Raw genomic sequence first — 19,620 nt, 5'->3', positions numbered from 1 at the left:
ATGGGGCCCAGGCTTCTTTCTTGGGCGGACACTTCACTGGGGGAAAGGATCCTGGGAGCTTCGTTGTCTTTTAGGGGAAGAGAGGAGTGGTTCAGGAAGGGTTTCATGACTTGTAACTTGGATGGGTGGGCATCACTGTGTATTGAATATTAGATCCATGGAGCAAATGCAGGGTGCCAGGCTTGGAGTTGGCACTATCTCATCCTATCAGAGCTGTGGGAGGGTGGGGTGACCATCTACCTTTTACAGATGAGAATTCTGAGTGAGGCCCAGAGAAGGACAAAGGGACTTTTGTTGCCCAGCCTTGTGCAAGACAAGGCAGAGCTGAGGATCAAACCTAGGCCTTTCTGGAACACAGGTTCCTGAGGGAGGAATGATGGGAATGGAGTAGGGAAATTGAGAGAGGCAGAGATAGATGACCAGAGAGAGAATGTGAAGCCACGTGAGAAAGACATTGGAGAGAGAGCTAGACACTGAGAGGGTATAGGTATGCATACCGGGATAGATACAGAAGAAGACACAGAGAACGCACTGGGAAGCCAGATGGCAGGGTTGGTGGGGAATGGAAAGAGGAGACAAATTTACATGATGGAGGCATGCAAAGAGGGAGATACAATCAGAAACACCAAAAGGGACATAGAGACAGACATGCATACAGAGATCTGCTGAGGGAGACATAGGAAGGGCAGAGATAACCCATGTATGTAGAGAGGCAGATGTATTCCTAAAGAAAGAATGAGAGAGACAAACACACTACAGGGATAGAGACAGATTCAGAGAGAGAGATACATGGAAGCAGACTGGACAAGGCTGTAGATACAGAGGAACACATACACATAGCTCTTACACATACAGATCCACAAACACATACACAGACCCACGCTACAGACCCAGAGATCCAGAGGAGGCACATCTAGAGAGACAGAGCCAGAGTCAAAATGCATGCAGACCAAGCCCTTCCCCCACACACCCACCCCAGTGCCGCTCCCTCAATGCACATAGAACCACAAGGAGGGCCGGATGTGGCAGCTCATTCATGCCTGTAGCCCCAGCACTTTGGGAGGCTGAGGTGCACAGATCACTTGAGGTCAGGAGTTTGAGACCAGCATGGCCAACATGGCAAAACCCCACGTCTACTAAAAACACGAAAATTAGCTGGGTGTGGTGGCGGGCATCTGTAATCTCAGGTACTCAGGAGGCCGAGGCAGGAGAATAGCTTGAATCTGGGAGGTGGAGGTTACAATGAGTTGAGATCATGCCACTGTTGAGATCCAGCCTGGGCAACAGAACGAGACTCTGTCTCAAAGAAAAGACACACATGTGCCCACATACACTTTGACCCTTGAACATAATCACGTACCCAGAGTCACAGAGGGACACAAATACACAGACATGTCACGACGAGGGAGATATGTGTACCTGTACAGAGAGAAATAGAGACATACAGAGAGGAGGTTAAGGAGGCGCAGACAGGGAGAGAGTAGAAGAGACACCGTGAGACACATACAGAGAGGCACCCACGAAGTGACCAGCCCACAGAGATAAGGAGCGTGGACAGAGGCTGAGAGGAGTTGGCATGGAGGGAATTATAAATAGAGGCAGAATTGGTGGGGTGGAGAGAATCAGAAAAGAACAATGGCCAGAATGAGAGACAGACAAATTGGCAGAGAGAGAGGTACTTCGATACAGAGGCACAGAGAGAAACAAAGATAAGATAGAGAAAGAGACTGAGTGGGAGAGACAGGAAGAGGAAAAAGTGGTGATACTGAGAATGGGAATGACAGAGAGAGAGAGAGAGAGAGAGAGATGCAGAGACTTCCATGCATGGCGATATTTAGAATGAGAATGACCTAGAGAGAGGGAGGGGGGAGAGAGGTGTGCAGAGGCTTCATGCACGAGAGGTATACTTAGACATATACTTTTTTTTTCTTTAGGCAATCAGCTTTCTCGGGTTGAAACAAGTATATGCTTGAGACAATAGTACACACATGTAAATTGAGCACATACAGAAAGAGAACGGTGAGAATGAGGCCCAGTGAGGGGAAACACAAAGACATCCACAGGCTGAGAATGGCTGACAGATGCCCAAACAGCAAAATACATACCTCAGGTAGACAGCTGCACAGAGAGACTGGCATCTGGAGATGACCTCCATCCCCATCCATGGAATGATACACCCAGACAGGTTGTTCTCTGTTTCTTAGACATTTCTTGATGTCCACCTTCTGTTGGATTGTGCCACTGAGGCCTTGCATTGAGGACCTCTGCCTGGCTGATTGTGGGTGGGAGGTTGGTGTCACATCTAGAGAGAGGGACATACCTATCTAGCATGCTCACAAATGGAGGGGAGAGGTAGAAAGGCCCTATAGGGGCTTTGTCAGGGCCCGGGGTGGGAAGGGAGGAGGCCAGGCTCAATTTTTTGGTTTCCCCATGGCCTGGTTACTGCCCCTGGCTGGGCCTCCCTCACACAGGCTGGCCTGAGTGTTCCCGAGGGCCTCTTCTGCCCTGAGCCATCTGCTGCTACTTTGTAGGTCTTCCCAATGTTGGGAAGAGCAGCCTAATCAATAGCCTGAAGCGCAGCCGCGCATGCAGCGTGGGAGCTGTTCCTGGAATTACCAAGTAAGCACCTGCCTGCTCCCCTACTCCACAATTCCTTGACCCTACCATTTCCCCCCAACTCCCATGCCTTCAGCCCCTGTCCCTTTCCTTATCGTGGACCATCCCCTGAGGCTTTCCCCAGGCATAGGAGTCTCATAGCCCTCATTTTCCTGACACATCCTAGGTGTAGGCAGGTCCCCAGATGGGTGGTTCGGGTTAGCGCCTTGAAGCTTCTGAATAACCATGCAAGATTGGGCTACTAATGGGAGCTCTGTTGACTGGATGAAGCAGCTGAGGCTTGGAGAGTCAAGCTTGCCCAAGGGTCCTGCAGCTCAGTCCCCAGTGGCAGATGCTAGATTAGAATTAGCCTCAAGTCTGTAGAGCCCCAGTCACCCCTCCTCCAGCTCTACATCTCTCCACCTTCATCTCTAATAACACCTTCCCCTCACTCCTTTACACCCCCACATCCCAGACCCATCTTCGTGATTGGGGCCTGTACGATGCCAGCCACATCCGGTCTTTCTTCTTCCCTGCCCCCAGATTCATGCAGGAGGTCTACCTGGACAAGTTCATCCGGCTGCTGGATGCTCCAGGCATTGTCCCAGGGCCCAACTCAGAGGTGGGCACCATCTTGCGTAACTGCGTCCACGTGCAGAAGCTGGCAGACCCTGTGACCCCAGTGGAGACCATCCTGCAGCGCTGCAACCTGGAGGAGGTCTGCAGCAGAGCCCTGGCCGATGCCCTGCCCTACTCCAAGGGCCCTTCATTCTTCCTCATGACTTCTCTCCTTCCTCCCGTCACCAGATTTCCAACTATTATGGCGTCTCTGGGTTCCAGACCACTGAGCACTTTCTTACGGCAGTGGCCCACCGTTTGGGGAAGAAGAAGAAGGGAGGCTTATACAGTCAGGAACAGGCGGCCAAAGCTGTCCTAGCTGACTGGGTGAGGTGAGGAGGAGGTTAGGGGTAAGGGTGAGGCCCACTGGGAGCCTGGCTCCACAAAGGCTCATCTGTGCTCATTGCCGTTGGGGCAGCTTGACTTCCTGGGTCTTGGGGCAGAGGATGGCCAAGGTGCCAGGTCATGTCCTGCTCAAGACTTTATGCCCAGTGATTATCCAGCAACTCAACTCCTTCTTGTTCAGAAGCCACTGTCTGGGTTTTCTTGTTCCCTTGCTGTTTCTGGCCTACAAACTCATCGTCTCTTGGATTGTCATTGGTTCTCTCAGTGACAGCACCACTAATCTCCCCTATTTCCCAATGCAGCGGGAAGATTAGCTTCTATATACCACCACCACCCACTCACACTCTGCCCACCCATCTCAGTGCTGAGATTGTTAAGGAAATGACCGAGGTCTTTGATATCGAGGATACTGAGCAGGCCAATGAAGACACCATGGAATGTAAGTGTGGGCAGGGTGGGTCCACTTGGTCTTGCACTAGTGGGGCGACGCAGACCTGACAGCAAATCCCATGTTTGACCTCCCGCTTCCTTGGCCCTACTTGGGCTTTGGGCAAGTTGCTTAAGCAGCTCGAGGCCTAATTTCTTTTCCTGCAAGGTGGGGAATTCTAATCTGGCCCTGGCAGGGAGGGTGGGGGGTGGGGGGAGGGTGGTTGCGAGCTTTTGGTAAATACGAAAGAAGGTACCTGGTGCCCACTGAGGTGCTCTGGAAATGTGAGGCTCCATTCCTGTCTCTTGGGACCTGGAATGGACTGAGATGTTCTCTCAAAAACTCTCTAATGTTGCCTTAGGCTTTTTCACAACCATTTCAGGTCCATTTCTAGATTTTCTTTCTTACTCCCATTGGTGAATAAGGTACCCAAGTCACAGAAAGCTGATATTTGCCAAAGGATATCAGCAGAGGTGCCTTTGACCCGGTTCTGCTGCCCTGTTGAAGACTCTTCCAGCTCAGAGGAGCTGGGTGTCCAAAAGTATAGACTGCCTGGATTCAAATCCGAGCTTTGTTTCCTTTTTACTGTGTGATGCTAAACAAATTACTTCACTTCTTTGTCTCAATGATGTTATCTGTAAAATGGAGACAATAAGTCCACCCGATAAGGTAGTTATGAGGATTTATTTAATACGTAAAAGACATTTAGAACAACAGTGCCTGGCATTTAGTAAATAGATGCTCAGTAAATGTTAGTTTTTATTAAGATGCTTATTTGCTGGGGAGCAGAGATGTGACTCTCAGAAACTCCTGAGAATGTTTGCTCTCCTCAGATACTACTCTCTGCAGCCCTGGCTTGTGGCTCCCTGCTTCATTCTCTACACTGCCTAAGGAAGGTATCCAGTGCCCTCTGGGCTTGTCTGTAGACATTATGGGGTAGTTGAGGAAGCCTTGGCTAGCCTGGCTTCTAGATACTCTATTTTTTTCTCTTGAGGTCCAGTAGTTTTCCTTCTCTGGGTCTTTTAGTGTCCTTGTATTACACACGAGGTTAAGAGGACTTGCCTGCTTTCTAGTTTTCCCATGTGGCTTTGGGCAGGTCATCCCCCTGTCTGAATTTGTTTCTTCTTCTTCTTCTTCTTTTTTTTTTGAGGCAGAGTCTTGCTTTGTTGCCCAGGCTGGAGTGCAGTGGTATGATCTGGGCTTACTGCAATCTCTGCCTCCTGGGGCCAAGTGATTCTTGTGCCTCAGCCGCCTGAGTAGCTGGGACTAGAGGTGTGCACCACCATGCCTGGCTAATTTTTTTATTTTTAGTAGAGATGGGGTTTTGCCAAGTTGGCCAGGCTGGTCTCGAACTCCTGGCTTCAAGCAATCCACCTGCCTTGGCCTCCCAAAGTGCTGGGATTACAGGCATGAGCCACTGCACCTGGCCTTAGTTTCCTCCCCTGTTAAGTAGGGCAGTTGAGAAGGGTTTGAGCTTACGTTCTTATGATGATGTTTGACCCTGGCTGGATGTGAGGGCAAGAGGTGCTCCATCACTGAGAATGCATTTTGGCAAAAGATTGAGGTCTGAGAAATTGAGAAGACAGTGAGGAACAGGTTAGTGGTGAGCGTTTTCTGGAGGAGGTGGCCCTAGTGCTGGATCTTGAAGGGTGAGTAGGGATTAGAAGGCCAAGTGTAGGGAATAGGGGCAAAATTATACAAGCAGGCATAAGGGTAGTGGGGCACAGGGCAGTGGGCACATCTGAGGGTTGCAGTAGAGGCCAGCTCCAGGCAAGGGACCAGAGAGAGGAGGAGAAAGTCTGGTCCTGGGGAGGGAATCCCAGTGCCTGCCATTTACAGAGCAGCATCTTGGGCCAGAGCATTACAGACATCTGCCATGTCTCACAGCAGCCCAGTGTGAAGAGGGCTTGTGGAATTCCCATTTTCCAAATGAGAAAGCTGAAGCTCTGAGTCCAGCTCCCAGCAAGTGAATGTCCTACTGCAAAACCCATGCGTTTAATTCTTAGTCATGTGGCCTCTCAGCAGGAGTGAAAAGTTCCTGCACCTAACTTCCCTGGGAAGCATCTGTGTATCCTTTTCACTGAGGCCTGACCAGGGGGGCTGGCTACAGAGGCTAGCCAGGGCCCTGACAGTGGTGTTGGTTGTGTTAAAGGCTTGGCCGCTGGAGAATCTGATGAGCTGTTGGGTGACACGGCCCCACTTGAAATGGAGATCAAGTTGCTCCATTCTCCGATGACGAAAATAGCAGATGCCATTGAAAATAAAACCACCGTGTATAAGGTACCTGTCATCTTTGTTCATGGCAACCCTCTTCTCTCCCCAGGGCTCTGGGAAGTGGTCAGTCCCTTTTACTTGCCTTTCGTGTGGTGAGATGTGGGTGGTTCACTTGCTGCCTGTGGGCTTCTGGATGCCTGGCCTAGTGCATCCTTTACCAAGCAATGACAGGTCCAGGAAGCAGGCATGCTCTCTAAGGCAGCTTTCCCAGCCCTGGTTCTAGCCCATAGAATAGGTATCACTGTCTAGCCACCCAGTTGTCCAACTTGCAAATGACTCTTTCTTCTCCCTAACTAGTACCAGGATTTTTTTTTTTTTTTTTTTTTCTTTTGAGACAGAGTCTCACTCTGTCACCCAGACTGCAGTGCAGTGCCGTGATCTCGGCTCATTGCAACCTCCTCCTCCCAGGTTCACGTGATTCTCCTGCCTGAGCCTCCCAATTAGCTGGGATTACAGGCATGCGCCACGATGCCCGGCTAATTTTTGTATTTTTAGTAGAGACAGGGTTTTGCTATGTTGGCCAGGCTGGTCTCGAACCTCTGACCTTGGGTGATCTGCCTGCCTTGGCCTTCCAAAGTGCTAGGATTGCAGGCATGAGCCACCACGCCTGGCCTGGGATCTTATACTCTGTCAGTCACCAAGACCTATGTCTTCTCCCTCCTAAATCTTTTGACAAGCTTTTCATCCTTTTCATCCGTACCATTCCTGTAACCCTAAACTAAACTTCCAGCCCTCATTTACTTGGACGTATGTCCCAAGGTTGGTTGGTTGGTTGGTTGGTTGGTTGGTTTCTTTTTCTTTCTTTCTTTTCTTTTCCTTTCTTTTCTTTTCTTTTCTTTCTTTTCTTTCTTTCTTTTTTTTTTTTGAGACGGAGACTCGCTCTGCCGCCTAGGCTGAAGTGCAGTGCCGTGATCTTAGCTCACTGCAACCTCCACCTCCTGGGTTCAAGCAATTCTTCTGCCTCAGCCTCCCGAGCAGCTGGGACTACAGGTGCCCGCCACCATGTCTGGCTAATTTTTTTTTTTTTTTGTAGAGATGGGGTTTCACTATGTTGGCCAGGCTCGTCTTGAACTCCTGACCTCAGGTGATCCACCTGCCTTGGACTCCCAAAGTGCTGGGATTACAGGCATGAGCCACTGCACCTGGTCGTGTCCCATGATTTCTAATGGCCCAATCTGACCATGTCACCTCCCCTGCTTAAACTCATTTCATGGCTCCCCAACACCTACACGATCAAGTCCATATGCCTGTGACCTGCTGTTCAAGATCTGCAGGGCATGATGTGATGACTCCTAGAGGTTTTTTCAGCCTCGTCTTCTGCCAGTCCATCCCCCATCTCTACCCTTGAGGGGTTCATATTTTAGTGGGTTTCAGACACAGACATCCGCACTGTGATGGAGACTCATAGGGTGTGGATAGGGGTCGAGGTTGGGACAGCATGGATCCAAGGACCCTAACCTGTACTACCTGTGGGTCAAGGAAGTCTTGCTCAAGTATTAGTCCATTTTCATACTGCTGTAAAGAACTGCCCGAGACTGGGTCCTTTATAAAGGAAAGAGGTTTAATTGACTCAGTTCAGCACAGCTGGGGAGGCCTCAGGAAACTTACAACCATGACAGAAGGTGAAGGGGAAGCAAGGCATCTTCTTTACAAGGTGGCAGGAAGGAGAATGAACACAGGAGGAACTACCAAACACATAAAACCATCAGGTCTCATGAGAACCCACTATCACGATAAGAGCGTGGGGGAAACCACCCCCATGATTCAATTACCTCCAGTTAGTCTCTGCCTTGACACGTAGGGATTATGGGAATTATGGGGTTTACAATTCAAGATTAGATTTTTGGGTGGGGACACAGCCAAACCCTATCATGTCATGTCTTGAAAGCTGAGGAGTTCTCTGGGCAAGGGCGGTCAGCAGCATGTGGTCCAGGACCCAGCTATGTCGACCAGGCTGGTCTCGAACTCCTGACCCCAAGTGATCTGCCCTCCTTGGCCTCCCAAAGTGTTTGGATTACAGGTGTGACCCACTGCGCCTGGCCAGAGACAGACACCATTTTTGGTACTCAGGTGTGCTCTATGTTTTTCTAGTGTTCAGTCAGGAATGACCCCTCCCCATCAGTAGTATGTTGAACACCACTATCATCCCTAACCTCAGTCACTCATCCTTCATGTTTCTAATTAGCAGTTACCATACTCTGATTAGTGGTATAGATTGCTGTACCTTCTTTAGCCTGGTTGTTTCCTGAAGATGGAACTGAGGCTGGGCGTGGTGGCTCATGCCTGTAATCCCAGCACTTTGGGAAGCCAAGGCGGGTGGATCACCTGAGGTCAGGAGTTCGAGGCCAGCCTGGCCAACATGGTGAAACTCCATCTCTACTAAAAATAAAATTAGCCAGGTGTGGTGATGCGCACCTATAATCCCAGCTACTCGGGAGGCTGAGGCAGGAGGATTGCTTGAACCCAGGAGTCATAGGCTACAGTGAGCCAAGATCATGCCACTGCACTCCAGCCTGGGCGACAGAGTGAAACTCTGTCTCAAAAAAAAAAAAAAAAAAAAAAGAAAGATGGAACGGAGTCACTCATTTCTCTCTCCCCAGCAGTGCCCCACACAGAGCTGGACACAAAGTAGGTCTCAAAAAAAAAAAATTTTTTTTTTAAGACAGGGTCTTGCTGTGGCACTCGGGCTGGAGTGCAGTGGTGTGATCTTGGCTCACTGCAACCTTGAACTCCTGGGCTCAAGCAATCCCCCCACTTCAGCCTCCCAAGTGCCTGGGATTACAGATGTAAGCCACCATGCCCAGCTAATTTTATTTTTATTTTTGAGACAGGGTCTTGCTCTGTTGCCCAGGCTGGAGTGCAGTGGTGCAGTCTTGGCTCACTGCAACCTGCACCTCCTGGGTTCAAGTGATTCTCCTGCCTTAGCCTCCCAAGTAGCTGGGATTATAGGCACTCCCCACCATACCTGGCTAATTTTTGTATTTTCAGTAGAGAAAGGGTTTCACCATGTTGGCCAGGCTGGTCTAGAACTCCTGACCTCAAGTGATCTGCCTGCCTCAGCCTCCCAAAGTGCTAGGATTACAGGCTTGAGCCACCGCACCCAGCCTCCCAGCTAATTTTTAACAGAATTATTTGTAGAGACGAGGGTCTCATTTTGATGCTTAGGCTGGTCTCAAACTCCTGGGCTCAAGTGATCCTCCTGCCTTGGCCTCCCAAAGTGCTAGGATTACAGGCCTAATCCTAGTGAACCACTGTGACCACCAGAATTTTTTTTTTTTTTTTTGAGACAGAGTCTGTTACCAGGCTGGAGTGCAGTGGTGCGATCTTGGCTCACTGCAACCTCCGCCACCCAGGTTCAAGCGATTCTCTTGGCACAGCCTCCCAAGTAGCTGGGACTACAGGTGCGTGCCACCACGCCCAGCTAATTTTTGTATTTTTAGTAGAGACGGGGTTTCATCATGTTGGCCAGGATGGTCTCGATCTCTTGACTTCGTGATCTGCCTGTCTCGGCCTCCCAAAGTGCTGGGATTATAGGCATGAGCCACTGCGCCCGGCCTACCTTTTCGTTTTATTCTTGTAAAGGCCATGCAAACTACCCCTTATCCATCTCCTGTTTGACAGATGAGGAAACTGAGGCTGAGAGTTAACTAAGCACTTGCTGGAGTGTGGTGGGGCCAGAATTGGAGCCTAGTTCCACATGGCTCCAGGCTCCTGTTCTTACCCAAGCCTGTGTCCCTACCTTTTCTGCAGAAGTCTTTGGAGATTCTCTGGGGGTCAAGACCTCATCGTTATGTTTTCTGTCTCTCCCTAGATTGGAGATCTCACTGGGTATTGCACCAATCCGAACCATCATCAGATGGGGTGGGCTAAACGCAATGTGGACCACTGCCCTAAGAGCAACAATATGGTGGATGTCTGCTCAGTGGACCGCCGCCCAGTGCTGCAGAGGATCATGGAGACGGACCCGCTGCAACAGGGCCAGGCTCTGGCATCTGCCCTGAAAAATAAGAAGAAGATGCAGAAACGTGCAGGTGGGAGCCCCTGACCACCCCTGTGCTCTAAAGAGGGCCCACATGGGATCTGTTTTTGTTTTTTTCTGGCTTACTGCAGCCTCTGTCCCTGGGTTCAAGCGATTCTCCTGCCTCAGCTTCCTGAGTAGCTGGGATTACAGGCACCAGCCACCATGTCTGGCTCATTTTTGTATTTTTAGTAGAGATGCTGTTTTGCCATGTTGGCGAGGCTGGTCTGGAACTCCGGACCTCAGGTGATCCACCTGCCTCGGCCTTCCAAAGTGCTAGGATTACAGACGTGAGCCACCGCATGTGGCCCCACCTGGGATCTTGATTGGGGCTCCTGAATGAGTATCTCTCTGTGTCCAGCCCCAGTCTAGGGTTGGGGGCAGGGATGAGCTAGGAGGCTCAACTACCAGCCACAGTGGTTCTCAAACTTCAGCTCACATCAGGATTCCCTGGAGGGTTTGTTAAAATGCAGATTTCTGGGCCCCTCCCTCATAGTTTCTAATTGAGTAGGTCTTATGTGGGGCCTTTTAGAATTTGTATTTCTAACAGGTTCCCAGCTGATGCTATTTCTCTGGGGATCACATTGGGAGAACCACTGGCCTGCCTAGTCTGTGTTTCAAATAACCATCATTTATTTATCAGGTACTCTCTATTTGTTAGGTAGCTTGCAGGCTATATATAATTTTTACTTTATCAATAGGCACTACACCCAAAATCCTACAGGTACAAGAGGATATACAGTAAAATCTCTCCCACCCCTTAGTCATCCAGACTGCCCCCTCGTCAGCCAGTTAGTTTCTTGTGTCTTTCCCGAGATAGACACACAAGCAAATATCTATATATTCTTTGTTCTCTTTTTCCACACAAATGCCAATCTAGTGGACACATGGTTTTGCCCTATCATTTTTCCACTCAGTATATCTTAGGGATATGTCTACATTAATACACAAAAGAACTTCTTCCCCTTGTTTTAATGGTGGTACATTGTGTAGCTGGCCCATTTGGGTTTCCATGCTGTACTTATTTTCACTAACTCATTGCAAAAGTCTTACCCTTATTTGATAAGTGAGAAAACTGAAATCCAGAGACATTAAGTGACGCACTGAAGGTAAGACAACTAGTAGTTGATAGAGCCAAAATACAGACTTCGGGTTGATTGACCACATCAGCCCTATTCTTCGAACTAGATTGTGTTCTGTAACCAAACATACACAATCAGACATTCACTCTTGGCCTGGCTCCACACTGAGTCCTGGGAATTCAGATGAATTGCCCTGGAACTCCTAGTCTTATTAGGGAGTGGGGAGGAGAGAAGAAAACAGACCTTGGCAGCATGAGCACATAGTAATCATACTGAAGACCCAGCAAGCCCAGTGAGGGAACCTAACCCAGCCTGGGAATGGTGGTTGGATAGGGGTGATCAGAGAAGGCCTCCTGGAGGAGGTGAAGTCTGGGGGGCATCCTGAGAAACAACAGGGTATGTCTGGGGGATAGGAGGTGTGCGTGGTGAACATTCAGGCTTAGAGCCCCTACGACCATGTTGCCTTTTGCTGTGAGAGCCTTGTTTTGAGGGTAATGGTAGAGCGCTAAGTTTAACACAGTAAAGGAAAATTATTGCTTTGGTATTTGGACAAAAATACTTGGAGCCCAGTGAGTCTGAAACCCTGAGATAGAAGCTATGTTGGGATGATCATTTCACAGATAGAAAAATGTATCGTCTACCTGTGAAGCTGAGCAGTGGCTTCCAGCACTCACCAGTTTTGTGGTAGTGTTTGGGGGTAAGTGAGCCAGTTCAGGAGCTTGGTGCAGACCAAGGTAGATGTAGGCCAGCGTCAGCAGGCCTCCTGGTGGCAAGCCAGCCACCAAAATACTGCCTATATTTCTCCATTTGCAGATAAAATCGCCAGCAAGCTGTCTGATTCCATGATGTCTGCTCTCGACCTCTCTGGCAATGCTGATGATGGTGTTGGTGACTAATCGACTGATCTCACTTCCCTTCCGCTCCAAGCACCAGTTCCAGTGGTACGGGGGAATACCAGTGAAATAGTTTGGTTCTCCCTGAAGCATCTGCATATTGAAAGAACGCTTTCCCAACTATGTGTCTTTTCCCTTTCCTCCAGTAAAACAGTCCCGGCTAGGTGCCGTGCTCACGCCTGTAATCCCAGCACTTTGGGAGGCAGAAGTGGGTGGATCACCTGAGGTCAGGAGTTCGAGACCAGCCTGGCCAACGTGGTGAAACCCCATCTCTCCTAAAAGTACAAAAAAAATTAGCCAGGCGTAGTGGCAGGCGCCTGTAATCCCAGCTACTTGGGAGGCTGAGGCAGGAGAATTCGCCTGAACCTGGGAGGCGGAGGTTGCAGTGAGCCTAGACGGCACCATTGCACTCCAGCCTGGGCAACAACACGAAAATCCATCTCAAAAAAAAAAAAAAAAAAAAGTCCCAAGGGACTGCAGCTGCCAAATCCTATATCCTCTATTTAACCCCTACTCTGTTTCAGAAGAGAAATAAAAGAAGTATCAGCAGAGCTCAGGCGCTAACATCTGTGGAGGGCTGACCTCCTACAAAACTCTGTCTACAAAACTCTCTTAGATAGGTGAATATGCCACTAGAGGTTGGGCTGCTGGTAGACCTGGGGGTCCCTGCGGGAGGGTGAGGGTTTCTTTACCACCCCACAGGAGATTTCAGTGGCAAGGCATGCCTGCCGTGGGCTTTGGGCCATGCATCTTCCAAGTCCATAGGTCTTCACCTGGGTGGCAGTGAGAGAAAGTAGAAAGTAACGAGCCTCCTGTGTCTCTGGAAGGTTCTAGGGATAGGGTAGAGGGAAGAAAAGAACAAACAAGCCTGGCTTGTGCTGAAGTGTGGTAGGCACTACCCTGTTTGTGTGAAGAGAAAACAAAGCACCTGTTAGTAGGGAGGCTTTGGGGGAAGCCCCGTCTTGGGGGCATTTCTGGGCAGATTGTGAATTGGAGGAATTTCTTTAACTGAAGTATGCTGACTGGACCCTGCCCTTGTGTGACCATGTCTCCTATTGCACTAGCATTTGAATTCCATGGCTCAAGAGGGTTCTTTTTTTTTTTTGAGTCAGAGTCTCGCTCTGTCACCCAGGCTGGAGTGCAGTGGCCGGATCTCAGCTCACTGCAAGCTCCGCCTCCTGGGTTTATGCCATTCTCCTGCCTCAGCCTCCTCAGTAGCTGGGACTACAGGTGCCCGCCACCTCGCCCGGCTAGTTTTTTGTATTTTTTAGTAGAGACGGGGTTTCACCGTGTTAGCCAGGATGGTCTCGATCTCCTGACCTCGTGATCCGCCCATCTCGGCCTCCCAAAGTGCTGGGATTACAGGCTTGAGCCACCGCGCCTGGCCTCAAGAGGGTTCTAGTACCATTTATTCACAGACTGTATCCTCGAGAGAGCTGCTATATATGGGAGTGTACTAGCCAATTCCTTTTCCAGTGTCTGTAAGTCACCTCATTAAAGTATAATTAGCTACCTCCTCTGGGAGATCCCACCCCATCAGACAAGGGCAGTGAGCCCAAGCAGTGCCAGAGGCCCTCAGAAGGGGATTAGGGTAGATGATTGCAGCTGAAACACAATCTTCTTTCTTTGCCAGGGTATTTTGGGGGTTTTGCCAATGACTTCAGTTCCCAGCAAATTACTTGAGTCAACACATTTGAAGTGGGTGGGCATAGCATTACTGCAGTCTTGGGTGTCTACCCCAAACTTCCACACCATCCTTCGACCCACAGCTGCACCTTTATTTAATTATTTTGCTCTGTTGCCCAGGCTGGAGTGCAATGGCGTGATCTCAGCTCACTGCAACCTCTGCCTCCCGAGTTCAAGTGATCCTCCTGCCTTAGCCTCCCGTGTAGCTGGGATTACAGGTGCCTGCCACCACGCCTGGCTAATTTTTGTATTTTTAGTTAGAGACAATGTTTCACCATGTTGGCCAGGCTGGTCTCGAACTCTTGATCTCTAGTGATCCACTTGCTTCGGCCTCCCAAAGTGCTGGGATTACAGGCGTGAGCCACTGCACCCAGCCCCACAGCTGCATCTTAAACCTTGCCTTTGCCTCTGCCTTTCAATCTGGTACCTCCTAATTTACATCCTAAGAATGGAACCATGTGACAAAGACTGGACCGCCATTGGCTGCGGGCTGTTCAGGCAGGGAAGTACAGACCACTCTTTTATTCAGGGGCAACCAAAGGAGAGAATTACGTACTTGTTGAGTACAAACTGCACCAAGCCCTGGAGACCCATTACCACTTTTAACCCTCAATACAGCTCTGCTAGTAAGGGATACGTCTCCCCATATGAAAAAAAGAAGTAATCTCAGAATGTTGGCCGAGCATGGTGGCTCACACTTATAATCCCAGTTATGCAGGAGGCTGAGGCAGGAGAATCACTTGAACTCAGGAGATGGAGGTTGCAGTGAGTCAACATCACATCACTGCATTCCAGCCTAGGGGACAGAGTGAGACTTTGTCTCGAAAAAAGAAAAAGTTGACAGGATGGCCAGACCCAAGTGCGCATATTAAGTGGTGGTGCTAGGACTGGAACCCAAGCATGATTAAAACCCTATGCAGGCACTTTCCTCTATATTGTACTCCCTCCTTAACAAAGGAAGATTGATTAAGCCCCTACTTTGTGCCAGTCTCTGTTACCAAGTCCGTTAAATGCATTTTTTTCTTTTTTGGTTTAAAAAACTCTTTAGTTTCGGCCGGGCGCGGTGGCTCACGCCTGTAATCCCAGCACTTTGGGAGGCCGAGGCGGGCGGATCACAAGGTCAGGACATCGAGACCATCCTGGCTAACACAGTGAAACCCCGTCTCTACTAAAGAATACAAAAAATTAGCCGGGCGTAGTGGCGAGCGCCTATAGTCCCAGCTGCTCGGGAGGCTGAGGCAGGAGAATGGCGTGAACCCAGGAGGTGGAGGTTGCAGTGAGCCGAGATTGTGCCACTGCACCCCAGCCTGGGCGACAGACCAAGACTCCGTCTCAAAAAAAAAAAAAACAAAACAAACAAAAAAAAAAAACAAAAAACTCTTTAGTTTCTTAAACTACTAGTTTTTAGTGTCTTGCTAAAACTACACTCAGTCCTCTTGAATAGGCTACAACTTATTTCACACGATCTCACTGAACTCTCCTGGTATGTATAGTGTTATAATGAAAAATTGCCTACCAGGACAGCTAAGTCTATTTTGCAACCATACAGCGTTTCGTAATTTAGCATTTAAAATACAGACAGTCCCTGACTTTTGGTGGTTTGATGTGGGATTTTTGGTGGAAAAGCAGTATACATTCAGAATGCACCTCTACTTATGATGGGGCTACTTCCTGGTAAACCCATTGTAATTTTCAAATTACGGGTTTATCAGGAGGTGGCGCCATCAGTAATGGAGAAGTGCTGGGAGGTAAATATTAGAAATGGAAGTATCTAAATGAGTAAGGAACAGCATGGGAGCATAATTTGGCCAAAATCAAAACTAAAGTAGTCATGACGGTAAGAATTTGGGACTGCAGGCCGGGCGCGATGGCTCACGCCTGTAATCCCAGCACTTTGGGAGGCCGAGGCGGGCGGATCACAAGGTCAGGAGATCGAGACCACGGTGAAACCCCGTCTCTACTAAAAATACAAAAAATTAGCCAGGCGCGGTGGTGGGCGCCTGTAGTCCCAGCTACTCAGGAGGCTGAGGCAGGAGAATGGCGTAAACCCAGGAGGCGGAGCTTGCAGTGAGCCGAGATCGCGCCACTGCACTCCAGCCTGGGCGACAGAGCGAGACTCCGTCTCAAAAACAAAAAACAAACAAACAAAAAAAAACAAAAAAAAAAAGAATTTGGGACTGCAGGCGAGGTACAATGGCTCTCAACTGTAATCCCAGCACTTTGGGAGGCCAAGGCAGGCAGATCACTTGAGGTCAGGAGTTCAAGACCAGCCTAAACAATATGGCGAAACCTCATCTCTATCAAAAAAATACAAAAATTAGCTGGGCATGGTGTCTCATGCCTGTAGTCCCAGCTACCTGCGGGGCTGAGGCCGGAGGATCTCTTGAGCCCAGGAGGTTGACGCTGCATTGAGCTGAGATTGTGCCACTGCACTCCAACGTGGGCAACAGTGAGACTGTCTCAGGGAAAAAAAAAAAAGAAAAATAAAAAAGACGTTGGGACTGCAGTTTCTCTACCTACAGCATATCTCAAAGGTTTTTTAATCTTAACTTTTTACCTTCATTTTTCAAAACAATTAGGGTACAATTTACATATAGTAAAGTTTACTCGCTCTGTATAGTTTTAGTTATGTGAGTTTGTACAAACATATACAGGAGTGAACCACCACCACAATCGAAATATAGTTGCATCACCCCCCCAAAACTCTCCAGGCCCTTTCGTAGTCAACTCCTACCCCCAACTCTCAGATTCTGCCAACCACTGATTTGTTTTCTGCCCCTATAGTTTTGCTTTAGCATGACTGTCATATCAATAGAATCATACAATGAGTAGGCTTATTTTATGCCTTCAGGTTTTAAAAATTATAAACATTTACATTACAGTAAAATTCACTCTGGTGTACAGTTCTATAAAGCTCTGATAAATGTGTAGAATTGTGTAACTGCCAATGCAGTCAAGGTACAGAACAGTCCTCTTAGCCTCTCCCTACCAAATTCATGCCTGCTACTTTGTAGTTTTTCAAAACTAGTCCCCTACACCCAAACCCTGGCAGTCACTGTTTTTTTTCTTCGTTCTTTTTTTTTTTTTACTTTTGAGACGGAGTCTAGCTCTGTTGTCCAGGCTGGAGTGCAGTGGCGTGATCCCGGCTCACTGCAACCTCCGCCTCCAGGGTTCAGACGGTTCTCCTGCCTCAGCCTCTGGAGTAGCTGGGATTACAGGCACCTGCCACCACACCTGACTAATTTTTGTTTTTTTTTTGTTTTTTTTAAGATGGAGTCTCACTTTGTTGCCCAGGCTGGAGTGCAGTGGCACGATCTGGGCTCACTGCAAGCTCCGCCTCCCAGGTTCACGCCATTCTCCTGCCTCAGCCTCCTGAGTAGCTGGGACTACAGGTGCCCGCCACCACGCCCAGCTAATTTTTTTGTATTTTTAGTAGAGACAGGGTTTCACCGTGGTCTCGATCTCCTGACCTCATGATCCGCCTGCCTCGGCCTCCCAAAGTGCTGGGATTACAGGTGTGAGCCACCATGTGCGGCCAATTTTTGTAATTTTAGTAGAGATGGCCTCACTGTGTTGGCCAGGCTGGTCTCAAACTCCTGACCTTATGATACGCCTGCCTTGGCCTACCAAAGTGCTGGGATTACAAGAGTGAGCCACTGCGCCTGGCCTTTTTCTTTGTTCTTATATTTTTGTCTTTTTTATTTTTTTGAGAAAGAGTCTCACTCTTTCACTGAGGCTGGAGTGCAGTGGCGTGATCTTGGCTCACTGCAACCTCTACCTCCCGGGTTCGAGCGATTCTCCTGCCTTAGCCTCCCGAGTAGTAGGGACTACAGGTGCCCACCACCATGCTGGGCTAATTTTTGTATTTTTAGTAGAGGTGGGGTTTCGCCACATTGGCCAGGCTGGTCTTGAACTTCTGACCTCAAATGATCCACCCACCTCGGCTTCCCAAAGTGCTGGGATTATAGGTGTGAGCCACCGTGTCCGGCCATATATTTTTGTCTTTTGAAGAATGTTATATAAGTGAAATTATATGGTATGTAGCATTTTGAGAGTGACTTCGTTTGCTATGAGTAATGCATTTGAGATTCATCCATGTTCCTCAGTATATTAATAGTTCTTATTTCTGAGTCACTCCATTGTGTAGATTTACTACTCTTTTTTCCCAGTTGAAGAATGTTTAGGATCTTTGCAGTTTTGGACAATTACAAGTAAAGCTGCTATAAACATTCGTATGCAACTTTTTGTGTTTTCATTTATCTATAGTAAATACCTAGAGTTGGATTGCTGGGATATATGGTAAGCATATGTTTGACATTTTAAGAAACTTCTAAACTGTTTTTCTTTTTTTTTTTTTTTTTTTTGAGACGGAGTCTCGCTCTGTCGCCCAGGCTGGAGTGCAGTGGCCGGATCTCAGCTCACTGCAAGCTCCGCCTCCCGGGTTCACGCCATTCTCCTGCCTCAGCCTCCCGAGTAGCTGGGACTACAGGCGCCCGCCACCTCGCCCGGCTAGTTTTTTGTATTTCTTAATAGAGACGGGGTTTCACCATGTTAGCCAGGATGGTTTCGATCTCCTGACCTCGTGATCCGCCCGTCTCGGCCTCCCAAAGTGCTGGGATTACAGGCTTGAGCCACCGCGCCCGGCCGTAAACTGTTTTTCAAAGTGGCTCTACTATTTCACGTTCCCATCAGTATGAAAGTTTCAGTTCCCACATCCTCTCCAGTACTTGGGGGTATCAATTTTTTTTTAAATTTTTTAATTTTTAAATTATTTTTTATAACATTTAAATAGAGATGGGGTCTCACTGTGTTGACCAGGATGGTCTCAAACTGCTGGCCTCAAATGATCCTCCCATCTCGGTCTCCCAAAGTGCTAGGATTACAGGTGTGAGCCACCATGCCCGGCCAGGTTTTTTGACATTAGGTATGTAGTGGTATTTCATCGTTTTTATTTCTAATGATTTGAGCATATTTTATATGCTTATATGCTATCTACATATCTTCTTTGGCAGGGTGTTCACATCTCTTGCATATTTTGGGTTGTTTTATTATTTTTGAATTTTGAGGATTTTATGCTGGATACAGTGTGTTTTTTTTTTTTTTTTTTTTTAAGAAACAGTCCACCCAGGTTGGAGTTACAGGTTGGTGCAATCTCGGCTCACTGCAACCTCCGCCTCCTGGGTTCAAGCAATTCTCATGCCTCAGTCTCCTGAGTAGCTGGAATTACAGGTGCACGCCACCATGCCTGGCTAACTTTTGTATTTTTACTAGAGACGAGGTTTCACCATGTTGGCCAGGCTGGTCTTGAACTCCTGACCTCAAGTGATCCACCCACCTTAGCCTCCCAAAGTTCTGGGATTACAGGCATGAGCCACTGTGCCTGGCCAGTATCTTGTCTTCTCATTCTGTGGACAGTGTCTTTTTTTCATTATGGGAAAGCTTTATTGACACATTTGTTTTTATTTTTAAAAGTTAAGGTAAAATATACAGAACATAAACGTTACCATCTGATATGGTTTGACTGTGTCCACACCCAAATATCGAATTGTAGCTCCCATAATCCCCACACATATGTACCACATTTTCTTTATCCAGTTTGTTGTTGATAGACATTTAGGTCTATTCCATGTCTTTGGTATTGTGAATAGTGCTGCAGTGAACATATGTGTGCATGTGTCTTTA

The 19,620-nt window shown here is 48.4% G+C and overlaps 1 protein-coding gene across 3 annotated transcripts in view; it reads left to right on the top strand.

Annotated features, from left to right (window-relative positions):
- LOC105493777 (G protein nucleolar 3 like) overlaps window positions 1–18,178 on the top strand; it is a 40,875-nt gene extending 22,697 nt beyond the window's left edge. For 2 of the 3 annotated variants that reach the window (XM_011761668.2, XM_011761670.3), the window contains exons 10-16: window positions 2,532–2,619; window positions 3,139–3,313; window positions 3,403–3,545; window positions 3,861–3,997; window positions 6,138–6,265; window positions 10,071–10,290; window positions 12,173–18,178. In XM_011761668.2, the coding sequence (XP_011759970.1) occupies window positions 2,532–2,619; window positions 3,139–3,313; window positions 3,403–3,545; window positions 3,861–3,997; window positions 6,138–6,265; window positions 10,071–10,290; window positions 12,173–12,255 (974 nt within the window). In that variant the 3' untranslated portion in view covers window positions 12,256–18,178. The remainder of the gene's footprint in view (window positions 1–2,531; window positions 2,620–3,138; window positions 3,314–3,402; window positions 3,546–3,860; window positions 3,998–6,137; window positions 6,266–10,070; window positions 10,291–12,172) is intronic. The other variant, XM_011761671.2, reaches the window with a different exon arrangement.
- Window positions 18,179–19,620: the final 1,442 nt, after the last annotated feature.

The sequence above is a fragment of the Macaca nemestrina genome, chromosome X (genome assembly GCF_043159975.1).
Source record: "Macaca nemestrina isolate mMacNem1 chromosome X, mMacNem.hap1, whole genome shotgun sequence".
Lineage (NCBI taxonomy): Eukaryota > Metazoa > Chordata > Mammalia > Primates > Cercopithecidae > Macaca > Macaca nemestrina.
Note: the sequence above shows the minus strand (reverse complement) of the source record. Positions and strands in the feature narration are given on the sequence as shown.